This window comes from Strix aluco, chromosome 24 (assembly GCF_031877795.1).
Source record: "Strix aluco isolate bStrAlu1 chromosome 24, bStrAlu1.hap1, whole genome shotgun sequence".
Classification (NCBI taxonomy): Eukaryota; Metazoa; Chordata; class Aves; order Strigiformes; family Strigidae; genus Strix; species Strix aluco.
The window spans coordinates 10,221,017-10,241,317 of NC_133954.1; the positions used below are offsets into that span (position 1 = coordinate 10,221,017).

Sequence of the window (20,301 nt, forward strand, 5' to 3'; positions counted from 1 at the left end):
GCCACCTGGGTGAGATCCTGAGCTGGATTCTGGCCACCAGCTGCTTTAACAAGAGGCACTGACAGAGTCTCCAGTCAGGGTATTTATTGTGGAAAGTGAGGGGCAGCCGGGCACCCCTGCCCTTCCCAGGAGCACGTGCCCGGCAAAGACGCCGTCTGCTCTCCAGGAGAAGGGAGAGGCGGCCCTGCCCGCAGAGGGGGCGGCCCTGCCCGCAGAGGGGCCCCCCCAGTGCGTTTCCCCGGACTGCACCGAGCACCGTGCAGGCCCAGACCCCGCGAGGGCGGCTGCTCCGTGCTCAGGACCAGGCGGTTCCCCCGCGCTGGAGGCCCGTCCCGCCCCGCGGGGGCTGCGGTTCCTTTCCCAGGGCAGGGCCGGGCCCTCCCGCGCTCAGCTCGCCACGCCCTCGGCCCGCGCCTGCGCGCGCGCCCGCGCCGCCTCCGCCTCCTGCTCCAGCTCGTCCAGGAACCGCTCCTGCGACACCGAGTAGAAGGTGAACCCGTCTGGGGGGGCGTTAAGGAAAGCAGCGGGCGCAGCCCCGGCGCGGCCCCCCCGCCCGGCCCGGCCCGGCCCGGCCCGGCCCGGCCCCGCCCCGCAGGATACAGATCCCAGCCGCCACCGCGCCGATGCCGAGGGCCAGCAGCGCGTTGCGGCCGCGGAGCCGCCGCTGCAAGGCGCGCTGGCGCTGGGCGCGCTCCACCCGCGCCATGAGGAGGCGCTGCTCGGGGCTGAGCCCCGGCTCCCGCGCCGGGTCGATGCGCCGCGCGAACGCCGCCTCCCCGCCGGGCTCCTGCGGCGCCGCCATCTTCCTCTCCGCCGCTTCCGCGTAGCGCGGTGACGTCACTTCCGGAAGGGCCCCGGCTAATCGGAAGGGTGCGGCGGGAGCGGGGCGTCGAGTGATTGGCTGAGGCCCGGCGCGCGGCCGGGCCGCGCTCTGATTGGCGGGGACGGACCCCGTGACCGGGCGGGCGCTGGGGCGGGGCCGTGCGCGGGGCCGGGGCCGGGGCCGTGCGCGGGGCCGGGGCCGGGCCCCTCCCGGAAGCGGCCTTGTCACCGGGGGGTGGCGGCGGCCCGGTTGTTCCTCCTGGAGCCCGAGGGCCCCGCACGGCCCTGGCGGGGCTCTGGGAGCTCTTTCCTGCCGGCGGCGATGAAGTGCCGCGGTGCCATTGAGATAAATAAGTGTCGTCCTTGAGGCTTCGGGCCTGGGCTGCCCCATGGGGTCCCAGGCGCAGGCAGCGTCCCGGTGCCGTGAGCCAGGGCCCGTCTTCGGCGGGGTCGCATCTGGGGTTATTGAGGATACGCTGATCCATTTGGCCACGGAAAACGAACAGTACCTGAGCGAGCTGCCGGCTCAGGCCGGGTGCTTCAAAGAGACAGAGATCGTGGGTGAGACGCTTTTTCTCACCTGCAGCTCGCTCCCGAGACAGTTAACAGCTCTGTAATTGGCTTCAGTTGACTGAAGTGAATGACTGTTGCGCTTTTTTTCAGAATTTATATTCCTTTTGTCTGAAAAGTGGCACTTGGACCACTTGGTGAGGTACCAAGCAGTGGAGTTACTTGAAAGGTAACAGATATCCTGAAAGCTCAGTGCGTGTCACGGTTCCCTCACACGGTTGCGCTGTGCGTGCTCTGTACCACTCACTCAAACAATGTATGATGGGTTTTTGCACGTCTAGAGCTTTGTTTCTTTACTAATTTAATTCAAATTAACAGCTCTCCGTATATTCTGAGTACATGCAGAATTGCTTTTCTTCCCTTTTCTTACCTGAAGAGAACTGTTTTCTGAGCAATTGTGGGTTTTGTAGGTTTATGATCAAGCAAGTAGAACAAATCTGTAAGTCCTCCAGAGAGAACGTTAGAAGTCATGAACGAGGAGAAGGGAGCAGCTGGAGCTCTCTGAACAATCAGATATATGACACGTTTGTCCTGCGACTTGTGTCGTGCGTTCAGCTTGCAAGCAAGGTTTCCTTACACTATAACGTAAGCCAGCTAAACCTTTCTTATAACATCTTTTAGCAGTGTGGTAAATGATGTAGTATATTTATCTCTCTTAAAAGATAGATTTTCTCTTTGAAAGACAGTAGCAATAGTAAAATGCAAAGGATATTGAAATGGAGACCTAAATCTCTTCTGTTTAGGGCAGATTAATTGTCACTCGTCAAGTAACAATTTGTCAGGAAATGTTCCCAGTACTGGGAGAAAAAGTACAGTCAGTGGGAAAACTCGGCCTGTGGTTGTTGAAATTGTACGGCTGCGGAGGGTTCACACCGGTCTGGGGAAGGTTTGCGGAGCAGAGGAAACCTGCGGGAAAGGTCTGAGCCAGCCTAAAAGATGAGTGAGATGGGGGTTAGCGGGCAGCATCCTCGTCATTAAATTCCATGGGAGGAGTAAAGCAGAAAGTACTTTGTTCTTAGCAAGTGCCTTATTGCCTAGAAGATAATCGGTCTTTTTTTTTTTTTCTTCAGATAGTCAACAGTGACACAGCTTTAAAATTCCTGCAATCCTTAAAGTACTCCTACACTAAACAGGAATTGCTTGAGTCGGAGCTTGCTGTTTTGAAAACTCTGCACTTCCAGATCAACGTGTCAACCCCTTTGGCTTACGTGGAATTGCTTCTAGAGGTTTTAGGTGAGAATTTTAATAGGAGAGAGTGGGGAAGAATCTTTTTAAAACTGTAATAGAGCTATTACTGATCTGAAACTAAACGTCTCATGTTACGGATTTTTGCACACTGTGAAGGCACGTGAACCTTTTCAGATTGTCCAGGGCTTTACTTTTCAGACGAGAACCCTGTTCTTAGTAGAATCTGATGAATGTTATTGGACAGCCCCTCGTGACTCGTTCAGTAAAAGATTAAGTGTTTAAAACCCCCAAAACCTACCATAAGGCCACATTTTCTACAATGACTTACCATTTTTTTTGCCCAGGTCTGACAACCTGAATTTCAGAATGAGTGAAATTACACTGAAAGCGCCTATGGCGTGAGGAGGCCTGTGGCGTTCAGAAACAAAGGGCCGTTGTCACCAGAAACCATCGTCCCTCGCTTCCAGTAACTCACACTTCTTTCTAATTCAGCTTAATGACTCGGAGCGTGTGGCTGATTTCGTGTGATCTCTGTGCTAGGACATAACGGCTGCTTGCTTCCTGCAAAACCGTTACATCAGATGTGTATACAACTACTAGACTTCTCCTATCTTACAAGAGATGCCATCTACAACACTTTGCTGAAGATTGCCATCGAAAATTCGACACCAAGCAAACTGCAGGTGTAAGTAGCTTACGTGACTATTACTTAAAATAACTATTTGAAACTAAAGCCCTAAGAAATAGTAGCATAATTCCCGTTGTGCCATTTTTTGAGCATGTTTTAAAACAAGATTTTAATTTTGGGGACTTTCAGCATTGTTTATCGATCTTAACAGACCAGTTCAAAGCAACGTGCTTCACCACGTTCGCTTTAGGGGCGAGTTAGGAAAGTGTTCAGCTTAATGTAAAACTCCGGCTTTAGCGCTGTCGGTTGAAGTTAACAGTATCAGGCTTTATTTGGGGGGAGTAACGTGTCCGTGGGCTGTGTAGCCATTACAGAAGTGGGTGCTTTTGAGCTGTAAAGCCACATCGTGTTACACCAGAAGACACTTTTACTTGTGCAGAGCAAAGTTTTTAACAGTGAAGGAAGATTTCATGCTCTTGGCTGTTGGAATCATCAGCACAAGCGTGTTCATACTAAACCCCGGGCACTGGAAGCAGGTAGAGTCGCATTAGCTCCACATAAAAAAATGTGAGTTGCTTATACATGTGAGCACAGCAAGAAGAGGGGGAAACTACTGGGAGCAGCTTGAGGGAGGTGACGTCTTCCAGGTTTTTCAGCAGGAAGCGCGTGCGCCCTGCCCGAGCGTTGGGAGGGCGCGGGCGGCGCGCGGGGAGGCCAGTGCCTGCGCTGGTGTGAGCACGTCCTCAGGCTACAGCCTCCTGACAGCCAGAACCACCCCCAGACGCAACCCCACGGGACAGCTTTGTGCCCAAACTGCCACTGAATACTGCAGCAATTACAAACAGTGGCTTTATCGTGTTAGTAGAAGCAATTAGATTAAAAAATCAAACCCCAAAGCAAGCAAGCAAACAAAAACCCAACCAAATAAATAAACCAGACTGAGAAGTGCGCCCTTGGAGCGCTTATCGTCGTTAGATTTGGAGGGTTAAGTATGTCTGTAAACTCATCTCTCTTAGGCAGTGTAAGCAGGTACCTTCCTTTTTTTTTTTTTTTAAAGGTTGTGGAGCATTTAAACTCTATCACTGGCATCACTTCACAAAGTATCTCAGAATTTTCTTACGCAGTACTGAAACACATCACTGGCAGCACCACTCCACAGCAGCGCTCTAGCAACTGTGGAACAAAAGCTCCAGGGAACAGAATTATGGCTCTTAACTAGACCTTCGATGGCCAGGCACGAGTGTCAGCAGCGCGCTCTGAGCGCGGCGGCTGTGGCGAGGGCCGGGGCTGCTGCGGGCCTGGCGCCTGCCCCGCGTGTCCCACGGGGTTTGTCACCTGCTCCCTGCCCCTGGGCGAGAGCCCGCTGCAGGGACTCTTGCAAAGTTACTGTCATCGTTACTTTAAACACTATCAAACCCTGTCAAGCTCAGTGGCACAAAGAAGTGCTGATAGGTCTTAGAAAACATTTTATTTCAAACTGTAGTTAACTCTTTAATGACCAAGCAGAGCTTCCGTGAATTCTTCCGTGTTCTTCCCTGTGTTTGTAACATTTCGCTTTTCTAACCTGTGTTAAGCTGTAACAGAGCAGTATCAACCTCACAGGTGTTCTGAAGTTCAACAGCAACTTAGACACATATCTAAAGCCCCAAAAGTACCAGTTTAGCATCTATTTAATAGCTGATTTTTTTATTCGGTTCAGCTCACTGATAGAACTTTACATATTGCTTTTCTACACACTACTTGTATAACGGTATTTTAAATAAAGTGTCTTGTGGATTTTTGGTATTGTAAACAGTTTGTACTGGTTAATATTAAGAGACATCTTAATTTGACTTTCTCCAACAAAACGCAAACACTACAGCTGCCAGGACGAGTTCTTTACACGGCTACTTGTTATAGAATTGGGATGAGACCCAGGCCAGGCCCCACTTCAGGTTAGTTAACATGAATTTCAGTGCTTTTGTCCATTGCTCCTCAGAGTTAAATTGTGTTTTAATAGAGTAAGAGCCACCGCTGCCACCTGTATCTTCAATCTTCCCTTTCTCCACGTCCATCCTGTGTCACACACAAAGTTTTATTAGTGTTATTACTGCTGCAAGCATTTAATCTCAATGATGTCAAGTACTAAAATTTGAATCTGACATTCGTGTTATTCTGTGTAAGAATACTTTCTTTTTAAAGGAAATGGAGCAAGCCTCAGCTCTTCACCTGAGGAAGTGGCTTTAAATTTCAGTTAAACTAAGGGCAAAGGTGGTGATCGTGCACATTACAAAGACCAGCGGGTGCTTCCAGAGCGACAGGGCTGAAGCAGCCAGCAGTGCTGTGCCTGGTGCAGAGCCCGCTTAGAGCCGCGTGGGGTCACAGCCACACTCACCTGTAAGGCAAACAAAACCGAGTTTCGCCTTTTTCCACCTCCTCTTTAAACTGCTGCACACAGTCCAGGAAAGCCACCATGGCGTGGTCAAACTTATTGTCCCAGAAGAACCGGAGGCCTCCGGAGCAGTACAAGGGGAGCTCCTGGAAGAGAGACTGCTGTCAGGCACCCCAAGCACTCCATTGTACGTGTGGTCACCGCAGCTCCTTAGTCTTGTGCGAGGCTTAAATTTGTCACAGAATGCTTAGAAATGGTGTGTGGCACATCATGAGCGTGACTTGTTCTGTGGCAAGTGCCTACCGCGTGCAGGCTTGGGTTGCTAACCACCAGCAACCATCCCCAATGGCGCCATCTTCCTCCGGCCAGCGGCAGGGTGTAGGGAGAGTCCTCTCGGGTCTAACGCTGCTGGATGGAGGAGGGGCTCGGTACGGGATACGGAGGGAGAGGTGACTGTGCTGGAGCAGGGGGACAGCCGGCGCTCCTGGCTGGAGCAGGGGGGGCTCTTCTGGACCGTACGTTCATAAAGAGCTGAGTTTGTCTCTGCATCCCCCCGTGTGACCAGGGCTCTGTGACGTTCACAGCCAGTGTCCTGTGCAGGATCTCTTACCTTTGATTTGTCCGTGAGGGACTCTAAATACGAGTGGTTGCCATAGGGTACAAGACGGTATCTGAAAGGAGAGAGGATTCACAGGCAGATGCGTCCAACTGCCTTCGGTTCAGGAGCGAAATGTGTGCTGTATTGCAAATACCTTTGGAACTTCAGGCCCATTTTGTTGGCAAGGGCGTGTAGCAAGAGCACAGTCTGCCCCCAGGCAGCGTTGATCTCGTTCCATTCTACAGGGACGCTGGGGAGACGGCCAAGTCTGAAGTTATTTATTGTGCCAAACTGGCCGCTGTGCCTGTGATAAGAGGAATTATAAATAAGGGCAGCAGGGCAGGAACAGCTCCTAGCACGCTAATCGAACAAGGGTTACAGAACACACGCTGCTCAGCAAGCCAGAGGAGGGTTGGGGGGCTCTGGTTAAAGAGCGTATGGAAGTACCACCACTTGTCCTCCTTTTATGACAGAGTTCATAAAAACCAACCAAAGCCCCAGGCTACCTGCTCTGCAGAGCCTGGCACAGCACGTAGGTCCCAGTTTGTTAATGGGGTTGGTGAAGGAGCCATTTCAGTTTACTCTGACCCCTGCGCGGGGTCACAAACCTCCCTCGGCGGATGCTGTTGGGAGCCGTGACCGGTTGCCTCGCTGTGGGGCAACTATGACCTGACTGACTCCCGCTCCCTGGCCAATGCAGCGTTACTTCAACAGCCCCCGCTGCAGAGTCAGAGCAAACCGACACAACGTTCTGGTGTCTGTTACCAGATGTGAAAGGTGGCGTTGAACACGTTGGTTTTCTTTAATTTATCCAGTTGCATCTGGGCATAGCGCATTTGGTTGTCCACACTTTTCAGCTCATCATCTAGCTCCAGCTGTTGCCTCTTGAATTCACAGTATTCTTTCTGATACCTTTTAATAAAAGCAAGACAAGAAATGCTAAGTGCAGGCTTTTACAGAAAAGTGACTGCTCACACAGCATACTGGGTTTTTTTGATCTAGGAACAAGCCACTTGCATTTGGGCATTACTGAACGGTTTCTCTACGTTATAATCTCATTTATCTGCTACCTAAAATCCCTGCCATAAACTGCAGTTGTCGTTTACTCACTGAGCTTCTTCCTGCTCCAGCCGCTCTGCCTCTGCCCTGACTCTCTCGAAGTCTTCAGCCACGATCTTGCGGTTCTTCTCAACATCCTCCAGCTCCTGAATCAGCTGCTCTTCCTCCAGTGCAAGTTCTTTCAGTTCCATTTGCAGTTTCTCCTTATCATCCTCGTTCATTTGTTCCAGTATCTCCAGACATCTCCTGGAGGGGAGCGACAGGATTACCGACACGGGGCAGAGCGCAGACGGGACTCTGCTCTCCCGTGCGCCTCTCGCCACCCCGAGCTCCCCGCGCTGACCCTGCGCCGCGAGTCGGGACCGCGCACAGGAGGGGGGGGGTGAGACGGGGACCACGGGCCTGGTGCTGCCCCTCAGTCGCGTCTCTGCGCGGCCCTCGCCGGCCCGAGCGCTGCTGGTCATTCAGCGGGCTCAGACCTCAGCTGGAGAAGCTGCGCACCACAGGACTCTCAGAAATAATTTTTTCGTCTCCCTCAGAGAAAGGAAACCCCAAGCGCTGAAGTCAGGGATGTCTCTTACTGATCCCGAAAGCCGGATCGAGGCTGTACCCCTTCCCTAGGCTTCCCGCTCAAGCAGCTCGGTCCAGATCCCCTCCGGATCACTCACTTGTAGTTCTGGCATTCGTTCTCGGTGATGTTAAGCTGCGTGTCCAGCTGGTCCAGCAGCGTGTCCGTGCACTCCTCGCACAGAGGGTGATCCACGTCTGTCTGCCCTGACATAATGTCAAAGAGGTCGCCGGTGACCTGCGGGAAGAGCTCACCGTTACTGCGGGTGAAGACACAGCAGCTGCCGGCTGGTCTTCAACAGGCGGGCTTGCGCTTCTTCAGTCGGCAAAGTATTTTTTGGAGGTCAAATCTTGATTTAAAACAAGCCAGCTTTACCGAACTACTCACCAACAAAAATACTGGAAGGCCGATGCTATGAGAAACTGCAGTTTAATCCTGCAGAGCATCTAGAAAAACTGATGCTCCGCTCAAAAGAATCCAAGTTTACCAGCTCGTGTAAGACTTGCCTTCAGTCTCCGGCTGAGGTTTTCCATGGTGCCGCCATCCGACGCCTCTCCGATCAGTGTGAAACTGTTGGCGCTTTCTGTTGACATCATTCTTAGAAAGAATTTTATTGAGAGCTGAGTGCTGAGGGTCTGGGGGAGCCGGGTCTAGCGCTAGACTGAAATCTGAGACTAGTTCAAGAGTCAGAAAGGACGAACACACAGAGGCACTCGCAGAGGGACAGGGGAGGCTCCCACAAGGGATGGCGCCTGCGTTAGCCCCAAATACTGTGGATTTACGTAATTCAACCGGCTGCGGCGCTGCCTGCTGAGGAGCCCAAGTGCCGCGGGGACCCCTCGGGGGGGCTCTAAGGGGGGTCATCCCAAACTGGCCGTTAAGCCCAACGCTGAGGGTGTCCCTGCGGCCGAGGGGACGCCTCGCGGGGGAGCCCTTTCCCGGGCTGCCCGCGGGACGCCGCTGGGGGGGTGCGTGGGACCCGCCCGCGGCCGCGCTCCGGGCTGGGGCGGGCCGGGGGCAGCGCGGCGGCGGCCGTACCTGGCCGGCGGGATGAACCTCCGGGACACGCCATCCTGCCGGTGCTCGGCGAAGGCTTCCTGCGGGGCGAGGGGGCGCGGTCACCGCGGGGCCAGGGGGGTGTGGGGGGGGCCCGGTGCCGCCGCCCGCCACCGTCGCCCTACCTCCGTCGCGGCGCTCTCCTCCTCGTGCGCGTCGCCGGGCCGGGCCGGGGCGGCCGTCAGCAGCGGGGCTGCGGGAGAGGAGGGGTCACCGGGAACCGGGGCCGGGCCCCGGCCCCCGCCCCAGCCCCCCGCGCCCCGCGCCGCCGGTACCGGTGAGCTCCTGGACTGTGAGGCGGTCGAGGATCTTGAAGGAGGTGTCGAGCTTCAGCGGCTGGCTGCAGCGCTGGCAGACGAAGCTGACCTGCGCGGTGCAGGCGGGCGGGCGGCCGCCCTCCATAGCGCCGCTCAGCCCCGCGCCCGCCCCGCCATCGCCGCGCGACGGATGTGACGCAGGTGGCCGGGCACGGTCCTGGCAGGGGTGTAAAGGGGCCGCGGCCGCCATTTTCTCTCGCCCCCCCACTCCCAAGCAGCCTCCCCGGGGGCGGCCGTGTGAGCGGCCAGGACCCGGCGGCGCGTGCGCGCGGGTCACGCGGGCGGCGTGCGCGCGCGGCATTGGCGGGCGCGCTGCGTGACGTCAGTTCCGGTGGCGGCGACGCCGGTGGTGGGGGCAGGCGGCAGCGCGGCCCCGCGCCAGACCCGGACCCGCACCTGCACCTGCACCCGCACCCGCACCCGCCCCGCCGCCGCCATGGCCTCGTTGCTCAAGGTGGACCCGGAGGTGAAGCTTAAGGTGCGCCGCCGCCCCGCCGCGCTGGGCCGGCGTCGGTCCGGGCCTCGAGGCGGGGCGGGCTCGGGGCCGCCCCGGGGGCGCCGCCCGCCCTCCCGCCTTGCCGCGACCCTTGGTCCTGTGGCCGCCGAGCGCGGCCCAACCGCCGCGCGGCTCTGTCCCCGCCGCGGCTCCCCGGGAGGGCGGAACGGGGCCGGGGCTGAACTGCGGCCACCCCCGGGCCGTTCCCCGGTCGCCCCCGGGCCGGGCGGGCGCGGCGCGGCGGATTCTCCTCTCGGCGCCCCCCGCGCCGCAGCCGGCCGTGGCGGGAGCTGCTCGGTTTGCAGCAGCCCCCGCTCCCGCTGGACCGTGCTCCTGAGCCCGGCCCGTGCCGGTGAGGCGGTCCGGGAGCTGCTTCCGCGGCCCCCGGCAGCAGCCGCTCGGTGTTCGCGGGCTCTTCCAGCTCCCGGGCGCTCCTCGCGGGGAGGAGGCTGTTCCTGGAGACATCCCGGGGCCAGGCCGTCACCCGGCTCCGCAGCCGCAGGGCCTGGTGCTCGGCCCGTGCTGAGCCCCGCTGTGCCAGAGCGGCTCTGAACTGTTGCTTTTCTCCTCTGCAGGTGGATTCCTTCCGGGAGCGGATCACGAGCGAGGTGCGTATCCCTGCCGCTGCCCCGGGTCGCGGTAGGACGGGACAGAGGCCGTGTGGCTGTACCTGACGGGCTCGGTTGTCGTTTGAGCCTCTCCCGGGACCTTGGCGGTGCTCAGAGAGTTGCTCGCCAGCTGGAGCGAGGTTACGCAGCCTCGTGGCCCTCCTGGCACCTTCCACCTTGGCCTGGAGGGACAGTTGGCCACGGGCAGGACTTGTGTTCTCTCCTGGTTCCTGCCTCTGGACAGTTGACTTCCCCGGTGTTCTCACCTGTGAGCGGGAACCTCACGGCGCTGTTTCACATCGTTGTCTGTTCTTTCTCTCTCAGGCTGAAGACCTGGTGGCAAACTTTTTCCCAAAGAAGCTGTTAGAACTTGATGGGTTCCTTAAGGTAATGCCTGCGTCGTCCTCTGTATCCCTTTTCATTTTCAAGCCACCCGCTGAAAGCACCATGGCAGCTCTTGCCCTGCGTGTTTTGCCTCGTTACAAAGACGTGAGGCAGTGGCTCAGTTGCTTGCATTGGAGTGCTGTTAGCTCTAGAGGGGGTGCTTCCTTTTCCAGTTTTCTTTGTGTGATCACCACATTTATCTTTCTTACGCATTCCGCAACTCCGGGCTGTCCTTCGCGATGCCGAGGGCTCCCAGGGACTCCGGCCTTGCAGACAGTTGATAGCTTTGATCGCGGTCTGGAGCTGGCACGCTGTTCTTGGGTGGAGGGAGGCCTCGTCACAGGCCTATTGTTAGACTTTTTTTCTCATGCATCCTTATTTTATAGTTGGGTAAGAGGGAGGCCTGAATCTTTTGTCTTCTCATTGTGTTTGGTGTGACAGAATTTGTTAGTTCATAATTAAATAACAAATCTGCTTTATTTTCCAGGAGCCTATCCTCAATATTCATGATCTCACTCAGATCCATTCGGACATGAACCTCCCAGTGCCTGACCCAATTCTCCTCACGAACAGCCATGATGGACTGGACGGGGTAAGGTTACTCTCTTGGCTGTGATCCCTACTTCTGTTAATTAAAACTGCATGGCTTGCTCTGTGCTGGAGTAGGATGTTCTTATTTAATAACCGGCTATGGCTCTCCCAAAGGCTTTTAGGAATTGGTCTCTCGAGCCTGGGAGCTCTGCTAGAGGTAACGCTGTGCTCCGCAGTCCTCCTTTGTTTTTAAAGAAGGGTACTTAGAAACCAGGAGTGTAGCAGAGGCACTAAAGTTTTCCTTATTTCCTTTGCAACACTGTTACAGCTTACGACTAGTTTGTGAGTAAAACATTTTGTATATTTTAGCCAAATATGAAAAAGAGGAAGCTGGAAGACCGCGAAGAGACCTTTCAGGGTAAGAGTCCCCAAGTCTCTTGTGTTGCTGCCTGCCCCCTGAACCAGTGCTCCGTGCCGTAGGGATATGAAATCACCTGAACCCCACCTGCCCTGTCCTGACAGCAGCTGCTGCTCACGCGGGCCTGTCCCCTGCGGAGCCTGACTTACGGACGTTCTGTTGTGGAGGGAGGAGTCAGGTTCCAGCTCCTAGAAGCATAATCAGGACTTCTCTGATAGACATCAGTAGTACTTGCTTGAGCTTGGCCTGCTGACAGAGGCAGCTGATCTCTCTCTGGCTCTGTGCTGAAAGCTCTCCTTGTCTGGAGGAAGATACCAGGCTTTCGATTAAGCTGAGGCAGAAACGTCTCATACACGTGCATCAGGAAAATCCTTTGCGCCCAGCTTCAGCAGCCCAGAGCTCCTCAGCTCTTGTCTCTGCTCTGTGTTTTCTCTTTTCCTTCCTTTGTGGTAACCGCTGTTATCCCACATCACGTTTCCCCTTCCCCACAGGTTAGCTGTGGCTGGCTCAGTGTCCACTTAGTGCCTTTGTGCAGGTGGACGCGCAGGTGGAACTTTGGTCTGACCCCCTGGCGCAGCCGTTCCTCCGCGCTGCTGACGCGAGGTGTTCCTCTCCTCTGTGCTAGGTACCAAAGTGTTTGTGATGCCCAATGGGATGCTGAAGAGCAACCAGCAGCTGGTGGACATCATTGAGAAAGTGAAACCAGAAATCAGGCTGCTTATTGAGAAGTGTAATACGGTGGGTACGGGCACTGCAGCTCGTGGAGGCAGTAGGATGCTTTTGCTCCTGGAGAGGCAAAGCTGCTCTGAGTGGAGGGAGCAGGCTCCCCTCTATTCCGTAGATGAGGAAGGGCAGGATTCCTACTGCAGTGTCCAGAAGTGGCTGGGAGGCAGGTGTAGGGAAATCAGGTTTTTGCGAGCCCTCAGGGAGCTCTGTAGTTCACCTCAAGGAGGACGATGTCTGTGACAGAGGCTCCTTCCTTGAGGCTTTTCTTTGCCCTCCTTTTGCACAGTCAGACACCTGCTGGGAGCTTCTGTGGCCCAGCCAGGAGAGCTTCCCATGGGAAGCTGCAGCTGTGCTGTGCTGGTTTGTGGCGTCCCAGCTGTGTGGAAATGATCTCAGAAGTGTTGCATGAGCGTGAAGGACCTGCAGGAGTCTGTTAGGAACTGCCCAGCAAGGGCGGGGCCCTGGGGGGCTTTTGGTAATACTTGTGAGCGGGGTCTCTGTGGAGGTGTTGGCACTGATCGGTGGTGTGGTCTCTCCACCGCAGGTCAAAATGTGGGTGCAGCTTCTCATCCCCAGGATAGAAGATGGAAACAACTTTGGTGTTTCTATTCAGGTAAGGCACCGCCAGCTCTGTGCCCTGGCTCCGTGCTGCGCCCCGGGGACACGGATCTCTTGGGTTCCTCTGAATCTCACATTTGATGGCACCCGTCAGCTGCAGTCATGGGGTTGGTTTAGGCTTTAAAACCCAAACCTGAGCTTGACGTGGCGCTGCTGAGACTTGTTGTTTTCGGAGCCTTGAGGGCCAGCTGCAGCCTCCTGAAGCTCACGGCTTCCGCATGTTCCCTGCAGGAGGAAACAGTTGCTGAGCTTCGAACTGTGGAGAGCGAGGCAGCATCCTACCTGGACCAGATTTCTAGGTAGGCATGCAAGAGCAGACCTCCTCTTTGGGATCCCCTTGGGAAAATAAAGCGCTTGGGGAAGGTCCCCCAGCTTTTCCAGGGCAGCTTGGGCCTGGAAAAAAAAATCTTGGTGCTATTTATCTGACTTTTAGTCTTTCCCTTTTCCTACCAGATACTATATCACAAGAGCAAAGTTGGTTTCCAAAATAGCTAAGTACCCTCATGTGGTAAGTAAAGGGGGAAGCGGAGATTTACATGTTATATGCTGCTGCTTTTTGGGACTCTTTGGGCCTTTTTGAGCTGAGGATTCTGGGGGAAAAGGGGGGATCACACAAGGCTGCAGGACACCTGTGTTAGAGGAGAGCAAGCTGGAGGGGGGAGTCCTGTGCCAAAGGTAGGACCTTCGCTTGGTGTACGGGAGGTGCAGCCGAGCTCGGGCCGCTCAGCCCCGTGTCTGCTCTCCGCAGGAGGACTACCGCCGCACGGTGACAGAGATCGACGAGAAGGAGTACATTAGTCTGCGCCTGATCATTTCAGAGCTGAGGAATCAATACGTAAGTGAAAAACGAGCTGGTGCTGGCTCCCTGCACAGCAGCCAAGAGAGCCCTTCAGTCCCGCTGCTGCTGCCCCCTCGCCCCCAGCACGCTGCCTGTCTCCTTCCTGCGCTGCTTTGGCTCTAACGACAGGAGCCAACTGCTGCCTCCCCGCCGTCTCCTGGAGGTGCAAATGTTTCCAACTGAGCGTCCACAGGAGTCTTGCACAAAATGTTCCTTCCACCTCTGTGGGAACCTGTGATCCTAAACTCTTCAGGCAGTACAAGCTGTTCCTGGGGGCTGTAGAGAAATCTCTTTGTGGTGTTAGATGCGTCCGGCTGAAAGAAGCCCTCGACTGGGCGTGCGGTTGTACGCGGGGGTGGCGGGTGGTGCCAGGGTGCTGCTGCTCTAACCAGTGCTTGTCCTGGGAGCTGAACGCTGGACGGCTTCACCCTTCTCATCTGAGTCCTGTTCTCCCTTTTTGCAGGTCACTTTGCATGACATGATCCTTAAAAACATTGAGAAGATCAAGAGGCCTCGGAGCAGCAATGCTGAGACCCTCTATTAAGTGTCAACGTTTGAACTTGAGAACTGTTCAGTCGACTAAAGACCGTCATTGCCTTGGTTTGTTACGTGACTATCGAGATGGGAAACTGGCTGGAAATAGTATTGCATTCTTAGTTAAACTCTAAAGAAATTCTTGCCTAGTTTTGTGATTGGTTTTGTTCAGGTCTCAGGAGCTCTCCCTCCCTCTAGTAACTGGTAACGAGAAGGCCGTGCTGCTTTGGGGTGCCCTAGAGGCTACTGCAGAGTGAGAGCACCAGCCAGGCAGGAACATTCCTTCATGCCTTTCTTCCTACCCGAGTAGGAATGACACTCGAGACCAAGCCCTTGTCCCGTCCCATCTCTTGGCTGGAGGCTTCACTGGGCTCTCTGGGGAGGGGCAGGCAGCCCAGTACGAGTGCAGGCCGCGGGGCGGTGCTGGAGCTCACTCTGCGCTGCCGGCCGGAGCTGGGCCCTGCTGCCGTGCTCACCCCTCGCAGAGACGGGGGAACCCGCCCTCCCGGGTGTGGCGCCTCCCTCCGGGCGCTCCTTCCCTGCCCGTTCCGACTCGGCAGAGCCCGTCCCCTGTCTCTGCCGGCTCAGTTCTGGCTGGATCGGGGCAGAGTGCGAGACGGCGCTTGAAATGGGCTGGTTGTCCTGGCTGGTCGTGAGCTCAGGTGGCTCCTGCTCCCGTTTGCGATTTGACCAGAGCCACTTCCTTGGCTAAAACCACGTCGCTTCACGTGTTACCTGGTGCCCCTTCAGCATGAGGCGCTTTGCCCGGGTGGAGAGAGGGGGAGGGGCTGGGTCTGGTGCGAGGGTCCTGGTGGTCGCTGCGCGGGGCCGGACGGACCCGCTGTCTCCTGGCCCCCTCCCGCCGCCCGGGCAGAGCCGCCGGCTGCCGCAGCCGGTGCCTGGGGGTGCGGGTGGCCCACACCCACCCAGGGCCGTGGCAGCCCTTGTAGCCTTTCCCCTGCAAAGGGCGCGCTCGCGTGCCTGGTGACTCCTCTAAGCTGCCGGAACGTTTCATGGTCCATTACAAACCCCTTTGGAAATGACTGGTTGTGTTGCGTCAGTTTTTGTGTGTGGCGAGTGGGCCCATAACGCTGCAGGCTCCAAAATTTTCTTATTTATAGTATTTCTACTTAAGTCCCCTCTTCAGGGAACGTTAAATCATTTGTTTCAGGAACCTCGCTGTTTCCCGGGTCTCGCTGTTACACCTATATATTCTTATTGTGCAGTAGCCTTAATAGTTGTGTTAACCTCATTGTAACAACAGTGACAAATGGACTGAACTTTCTCCACTCCTTTTTTTACTTTGTTTTTGTTTCTTCTGCTTCCACACCTAAGAGCCATGTTGTCTCTTGCTGGTTTCCCAGGGATTTGCCCGGAGTGTGGAGGGCTGCTGGCCCTTGCTATAGACTCTTCTGTTGTTGTTTGTAGTAAGTCAACTCTTAGTCTTCCCGCTAATAAATATTCAGTAACAAACCAACTGCGTTCTAGCTGCCGTCTGGGAGCAGCACTTCCCCTTGTGTTTCTTTGTATTGATTCCTTTTCATTTGTTCAGCTCGCTTTGCCAGATGAAAGTATGTAAACTTTTACCATGTCAAGAAATTAAAATAAGGTACTTGGAATTCTTTTAAGGTAGCCCCTTGTGTGTGATACTGAGTCTCAGGCTGTGCAGTGCTCCTGTCTGTTCCGGTCCTGCCTCTCTCACATCCAGTTGCTCCTTCCCTGCGTTCTCCTCGCTCCTCTCCCTGACTGTGTTGTGAACTGCTACGCGCTGCTTTGTAGGTTGTTTCTGTTCCTTTAGCATGCCTTCAGTTTGGCCCATGGTCTTGGGTTTAATGTGACCTGTCCCATGTCAACCCAGCGTGTGGGACTCGGGCTGTCTCGGTTAAAAGAGATGCAGGAGGTTTGTGTGGTGTTTCTCTCCAGGCCTGCAGCCCGCTCCGTGGCCACTCTGTGCCGCCGGCCTGGGTGCTGCGCCGGGGGCGTCTGCTCGGCGCATGGTCCTATAACTCTTGGCCGCTCCGTGCATGCAGTGCCAAAGGAAAGACGGGGTGCGCCACGGTCCCCCAGCTCCCCAGGGCATCATCCTTGTTCTTGTTGCGCTTCCTCCCGCGTCCGCTGGGCTGCAGAGACCTCTCCGGTGGCCCTCCCGCTCCACCAGCGCCCCAGCCACGCGCCGCAGGGCTGCAGCCCCCTCTGAGGGCCTGGCCCCCGGGACGGGCCGAGCTGGGTGTCTGGCCGGGGCTCGGCGGCACGTCCAGCCTCCACTGCAGCTGCTGGGGAGCGGAGCAGCCGCCTGCCCCGCGGTGCTTCCTGCCCCGTGGGAACGTCCTGCTGCCGCCGCCGCTCTGGGGAGGGTGGGAGTCGAGCTGGAAACAGGTCGCTGGGGGCCGAGGCGGCCGGTGCCAGAGCTCAGAGGCAGGACTCGACATGGTGTCGCACGAGGGGTCCCTCCCCGCCACAGCCAGAAGAAACTGAGCTCCCGGGAGGCCCAGGACGGAGCACCCGGGACAGTCGTTGCGGTGGGTGTCAGCAGGGAGCGGGACTCATCCGCAGGAGCTGGGGAGGGTCTGTTGCCTGGGACCTTCCCCCCTCGGTCTCAGTGGTTTCTGCTTTGCTCTCCAGGAGAAGTGGCAGCGTGCCCTCAGGTCTCTAATTCACAGGTTCCGGAGACATCCCAGCTTATATGCAGTGACCGTTAAAACTCTGAGAGGAGAATAAAGGCACAGCAGTCGTGTGCAGACACAAACACTGCCAGAAATGCAGCCAACATGGGTAAGGGTCAAGCAATTTCCACTGTTCCTTTTTACACAAGCTGACCCTGTGAGATGGGAGAGGGGGGTTTTTCCAAAGTCTGGGCTCTGGCTTGGGGTCTGCTGAAGACTTGCCCGTGTTAGGAGCGTTGGCAAGGGGTTTTCTTACCATATCTTTACCCGGCTGTCTGGCAGTCACTGACTCGGAGCTTCCCTGAGCCAAAAGCTGTCTGTCTCTGGTTTTGGTTTCTATAAATTTCAGAGACTATTTTTTGCCACCTCTACCTTTCTGTGCGAGTGAAAAACAGCAAACTCCTCTCTTCCTTGCTTTGTCTGGGAGACGTGGGCAATTGAGCAAATATAAGATGTACTGATGGGTTATACCTCAAAGCAACCGTGTAGTCAAAATAACCCTCGGTAGGATGTGAATTCTCCGTATGAGGAGTGGGGCAGCGGTGGGTTGATCGGGCTGGGGAGCTGGGTGGTGGGAAGAGGTATGAGCACCAAACGGGTCATAAACAAGTTACGCTGCTGTTAGTGAGACATGTAATTTTTTAAATTCTAGGTTAGCTTTAAGCTGCTTCAGGCTTCTTTTGGAGAAGGTACGCAAGCACTTCAGTGGTATGTGTGGCCCTTAAAGATCCCCGATTGGTTTTCATCAGTAGGGTACTGGCACGGGTTTCCTGGCTCGGCAGGCTCAGTTAATTACTCTGTTTCCTGAAACTTCTGCTGCAAGATGGAGATGGATTTAGGGCTGTTCTGTTTATCCTGAAACAGAGCTCCCAGAAAGTGCAGGCTGGTTCCTGTGTTGCTTGTAATAGGTTTTAAAAGTCCTCAGCTTGAAAAGTACAGCAGGAATGGACGGTGCTAAATAAGGTGGCATGAGACACGGCATCCGTGGCACATATCCTGTAGCAGGGCGGGGGCAGCACAGAAGGCTTCGTTTGTGTCGTCTGTATCCTGCAGGCCTGGGGCGTGTGCTGTGGGTTGGTTTGTCATGGGGGTGTCATTACATGTTAGTGTTTCTCTTTTTTTCCAAACACCCGACATGCACAGAACTGAGAGTGTTCCCACACTTTATTTTCAGACGTCTCCCAGGCGAGCTGCAGGGCTGAGCTGTGATTTGTGGGGCAGTAAGGCCTGTGGAGTTTATCCAGTTCTCTCAAACTACTGCTGTGCTGCTCAGAAATGACCATCTGTAATTGCAGCCTGTGCCTTGACTTTTAGGGACTTGGGAAGCAAAACCAAGAAGCAAAGTCAAAACCAAATGATCCGCTCTTTTTGTACTTCTTTAAGGAAATGTCAGTGTGAGCGTCGAGCGCTGGCGGCGTGGGTGTGTGTTGCAGCGGAACAGGCGCATGTAACGTCCCCGGGGGCAGGAGCCGCGTCTTGGCTCTGCTCTGAACCTCAGCTGGGGGCACAGCGCTGGTTCTCTGCACTCAGAGTGGAATGGATACCGTGTCCTAGGCTCACACCAAATGGGAGTTTTTCTTTCAAGCCTAAGCCCAAGTAGTCCTCAAAGCCTTGTTGACTTTGTGCATTGAAGGACTGACTGGGAAATTGGCGTTTCTTTGCTTAATTTGGGGCTACTGGGAGGCATCTGATTGTGCCACTGGAGGCCAGTCGAAGGCCGCTGGGAGCAGGGTGCCTCCGACGCCTGTAGCTGTCGCATCCCGCGTAGCCAGGGCTCTCCCCTCATCTGCTCCGTCTCTCCCCGTTCTTGTGCCCGTGCCGCAGAGCGAGCCCCTCTCCAGGCACAGTGGCCGCGTGACTTGGCTGCCACGGCTCTGCGGGTTTGCTGGCGCGCCGGCCGGCGGGCGGAGGTGACGCGGGCTGGCACGGAGCGGGCGTGCGTGTCCCCGGCCTGTGCAGCTGCAGCTGGGGCTGGAGAAGGCTGAGGCTGCTCGTGGTGGTGAGGATGATGGAGCGTGGCCTCTGGCAACGTGGCCTCGTGCCTGCCAGCGAGGTGCCTGGTCGGCACGGCCGGAGGGACCGCGGAGGAGCCAAGGCCAGGGCAGGATCCACTGCAGAGGGAGAGCTGGAGGCACTGCGGGGGGGCTGCCTCCCACCAGGAAACTTTGACTGGAGGAGGAAGAGAAGGGCAGGGTGAGGTGAGGTGAGGCTGGCAGCAGGAGTGGAAATGTTGGGTCGAATCTCCAGCCCTGGTTCTCTTGGATGCCTTGTGCTTCCCAGCACCAGCCCAGGGACAGGCAGGGACTGCAGCTAATGGGGAGCATCTTGTCTGCCCCAGGCACCTGCAGCGTGGCAGGATGGAGCCCCGAGTCCTGTTGTCTGGCTGCCTTGTTCTGCCAGGGCTGTGGGACCAGCAGAGACCTGCCCGGGGCGGCAGAGGCAGTTGTTCAACCTCAGGTAGAAACCCTGGAGGCGGCTGCGCAGCCTGGGCGGCCGTGGCCTGGCAGCACCGCGACAGCAGGCGCTTGGGTGCCGCGGGTTGGGGGTGGTTTTGTCCTTGAGGGAACTGCACCTCAGTTTATCTTCGAGGCAGAGGCAAAAGCTGCGTGATCTTTTTAGTGGAATGCTGGGGGATTAATTAGCTCATGGCTGCTCAGAGGTGCAAACGAAGAGCCAGTTGTTCACAGCGCATTGGGGCCTGAATCTCATCCTGAACTACATCTCTCCACACCTGCTAGAGTTTTTCTACTACTACACAGGTGGATATGTTTTCAGCAAAGGCTTCCATGTGGAAGATTTTAAAAAATAAAATAAAAAGTAACTCCAAGCTTGGAATCATGCTGCCAGGGAGAATGTTTACAAGGAAGCAGCCTGGTAAACAAGGAAAATCGGTGAGTTGCAAAGAGGTGAAATTCTACAGTGTGGCAACAATTCCCAGCTTGTCGGAGCCTCACAGTAGTCCCAGCCACCACAGACTGACTGCAAGATCTTCGTTTTTACAGGCAGGCTCAGGAAGCTAGGTTGGACTGAAAAAGTAACAGAATTACGTGAAACTTGTCTGAGTCACTGACCCTGCATCTCCACTAGTTCTTTCAGGGCACTGCTCGTGGAGGAGGACGGAGAAGGCTGCAGCTGGGAGAGGAGATCTGCCCTTTTGGTCACCACGAATTTCAGATCTCCTCCCCTAGCCTCTCCCAGTCCTTTGTACTTTCCGTGCTAATCCATCCAGTGCAGCGTAAACTGACAGAGGCAGCAGCTACAACCCTGCTCTGAAAGGTGCTGTGGACGCCACGGGACCAGCAGCAGAC

At 55.9% G+C, this 20,301-nt stretch overlaps 4 protein-coding genes across 4 annotated transcripts; 2 read left to right on the forward strand and 2 right to left on the reverse strand.

Moving 5' to 3' along the window:
- Window positions 1–69: 69 nt before the first annotated feature.
- On the reverse strand, window positions 70–1,213 carry COA3 (cytochrome c oxidase assembly factor 3). Its single transcript, XM_074849775.1, has 2 exons — window positions 601–1,213; window positions 70–500 (listed from the first exon to the last, which is right to left on the reverse strand). The coding sequence occupies exons 1-2, from the start codon at window positions 1,211–1,213 to the stop codon at window positions 388–390; spliced, it is 726 nt and encodes a 241-aa protein (XP_074705876.1). The 3' UTR covers window positions 70–387.
- CNTD1 (cyclin N-terminal domain containing 1) lies at window positions 1,212–5,000 on the forward strand. Its single transcript, XM_074849773.1, has 7 exons — window positions 1,212–1,383; window positions 1,486–1,561; window positions 1,803–1,977; window positions 2,463–2,625; window positions 3,121–3,265; window positions 3,648–3,744; window positions 4,266–5,000. The coding sequence occupies exons 1-7, from the start codon at window positions 1,212–1,214 to the stop codon at window positions 4,425–4,427; spliced, it is 990 nt and encodes a 329-aa protein (XP_074705874.1). The 3' UTR covers window positions 4,428–5,000.
- On the reverse strand, window positions 4,658–9,493 carry BECN1 (beclin 1). Its single transcript, XM_074849772.1, has 11 exons — window positions 9,136–9,493; window positions 8,986–9,053; window positions 8,843–8,901; window positions 8,311–8,401; window positions 7,905–8,041; window positions 7,288–7,482; window positions 6,943–7,089; window positions 6,332–6,481; window positions 6,190–6,250; window positions 5,583–5,725; window positions 4,658–5,263 (listed from the first exon to the last, which is right to left on the reverse strand). The coding sequence occupies exons 1-11, from the start codon at window positions 9,476–9,478 to the stop codon at window positions 5,095–5,097; spliced, it is 1,563 nt and encodes a 520-aa protein (XP_074705873.1). The 5' UTR covers window positions 9,479–9,493; the 3' UTR covers window positions 4,658–5,094.
- Window position 9,494: 1 nt separating this feature from the next.
- Window positions 9,495–14,479, forward strand: PSME3 (proteasome activator subunit 3). The gene is made up of 11 exons (XM_074849774.1): window positions 9,495–9,655; window positions 10,249–10,281; window positions 10,606–10,668; window positions 11,153–11,257; window positions 11,566–11,614; window positions 12,240–12,352; window positions 12,885–12,953; window positions 13,190–13,257; window positions 13,412–13,466; window positions 13,707–13,793; window positions 14,260–14,479. The coding sequence occupies exons 1-11, from the start codon at window positions 9,614–9,616 to the stop codon at window positions 14,338–14,340; spliced, it is 765 nt and encodes a 254-aa protein (XP_074705875.1). The 5' UTR covers window positions 9,495–9,613; the 3' UTR covers window positions 14,341–14,479.
- Window positions 14,480–20,301: the final 5,822 nt, after the last annotated feature.